Source organism: Ichthyophthirius multifiliis (assembly GCF_000220395.1).
Source record: "Ichthyophthirius multifiliis unplaced genomic scaffold scaff_1120509251077, whole genome shotgun sequence".
NCBI classification, from domain to species: domain Eukaryota; phylum Ciliophora; class Oligohymenophorea; order Hymenostomatida; genus Ichthyophthirius; species Ichthyophthirius multifiliis.
In genome coordinates, this window is record NW_004086225.1 from 1 (window position 1) to 1,365 (window position 1,365).

The 1,365-nt window shown below is 21.2% G+C and overlaps 1 protein-coding gene across 1 annotated transcript, besides 1 other annotated feature; it reads left to right on the plus strand. All coding sequences in view use genetic code 6, as the record gives it.

Annotated features, from left to right (window-relative positions):
* Positions 1–31: 31 nt before the first annotated feature.
* Positions 32–1,365, plus strand: IMG5_138960 (protein kinase domain protein; the record flags this gene model as incomplete). Its single annotated transcript, XM_004031365.1, has 6 exons — positions 32–98; positions 137–291; positions 328–467; positions 567–817; positions 869–956; positions 1,001–1,365. 6 exons carry the CDS (start codon positions 32–34, stop codon positions 1,263–1,265), a joined length of 966 nt encoding a protein of 321 aa, XP_004031413.1. The 3' UTR covers positions 1,266–1,365.
* Positions 101–128: a microsatellite.

The window sequence follows — 1,365 nt, forward strand, 5'->3', positions numbered from 1 at the left end:
AATATTAAAATATAAAATTCTATAAATTACAATGGAATCATTTAAATTAAATTAAATAAAACTAAGTGATTTTGAAATTATGCAAACTCTAGGAACAGGTAAAAAAAATAAAAAAAAAATAAAAAAAATAACAAAGGTTCATTTGGTAGAGTAAGATTAGCTAAATAAAAATCAACAGGGGAATATGTAGCTTTAAAAATGCTTAAAAAAGCTGAGATATTGCGGTTAAAATAAGTAGATCATATTATATCAGAAAACACTATTTTATCAAATATAAATCATCCATTTCTTGTAAATAATTAAAATAATAATAATAAAAAAAAAAAGATAAAAATGTTAGGTTTTTGTTAAGATGATAGATTTTTATATTTTGTATTAGAATATATATAAGGAGGAGAATTATTTACTTATTTAAGAAACAAAGGAAAACTTGAAAATAATGAATCTTTGTTTTACGGTGCACAAGTGTAAAAAAATATTAAAAATAGTATTGACATATATATATAAATCAACCATAATAATCTTTTAATTTATAAATAAAAAATTATTAAATAAAAAAAATAAAGAGTATCTATGTTTGAATATTTACATGGAATAAATATCGTATATAGAGATTTGAAACCAGAAAATATACTTATAGGTGCAAACGGTTATTTAAAATTAACAGACTTCGGTTTTGCAAAATATTGCGATTCTCGCACATATACATTATGTGGAACCCCTGAATATTTAGCTCCTGAAATACTACTTAATAAAGGACATGGAAAACCTGTTGATTGGTGGTGCCTTGGAATACTTATATATGAAATGTTAGCAGGTTATATAAATAAATTAATGTGAATATTAATTTAATATATATAAAAATTAGGAATTGATCCTTTTAATGACGAAGATCCAATGGCTATATATTAAAAAATTTTAAAAGGAAAAGTAAAATTTCCAAAAAATTTTGATAAGTATATATATATTTTAATTTTTGTTAAGTCATATTTTATTATAGAAACGCTAAAAGTTTAGTTAAGCATTTATTAGTGGCTGATTTGACTAAAAGATATGGGAATTTAAAAGGAGGAGTTAGTGATATCAAAACACATAGATGGTTTGGAGATATAGATTGGGATGCATTAAATTAATAAAAAATTCAAGCAATATATAAACCTATAATTAAAGGTAAAAACGATACTTAGAATTATGGAAGTTATCCTGATTCGATTGAATTACCAAAGGCTATATAAAGCTAAGATGATCCTTTTATTAATTGGTGAAGATTTTCCTTTTTAAATTAAATATATAAAAAATAAAAATTTAGAAAAAAAATTAAAATAAGATGTTTTTTATATATAGAAAATTAATATTTTTAATTTT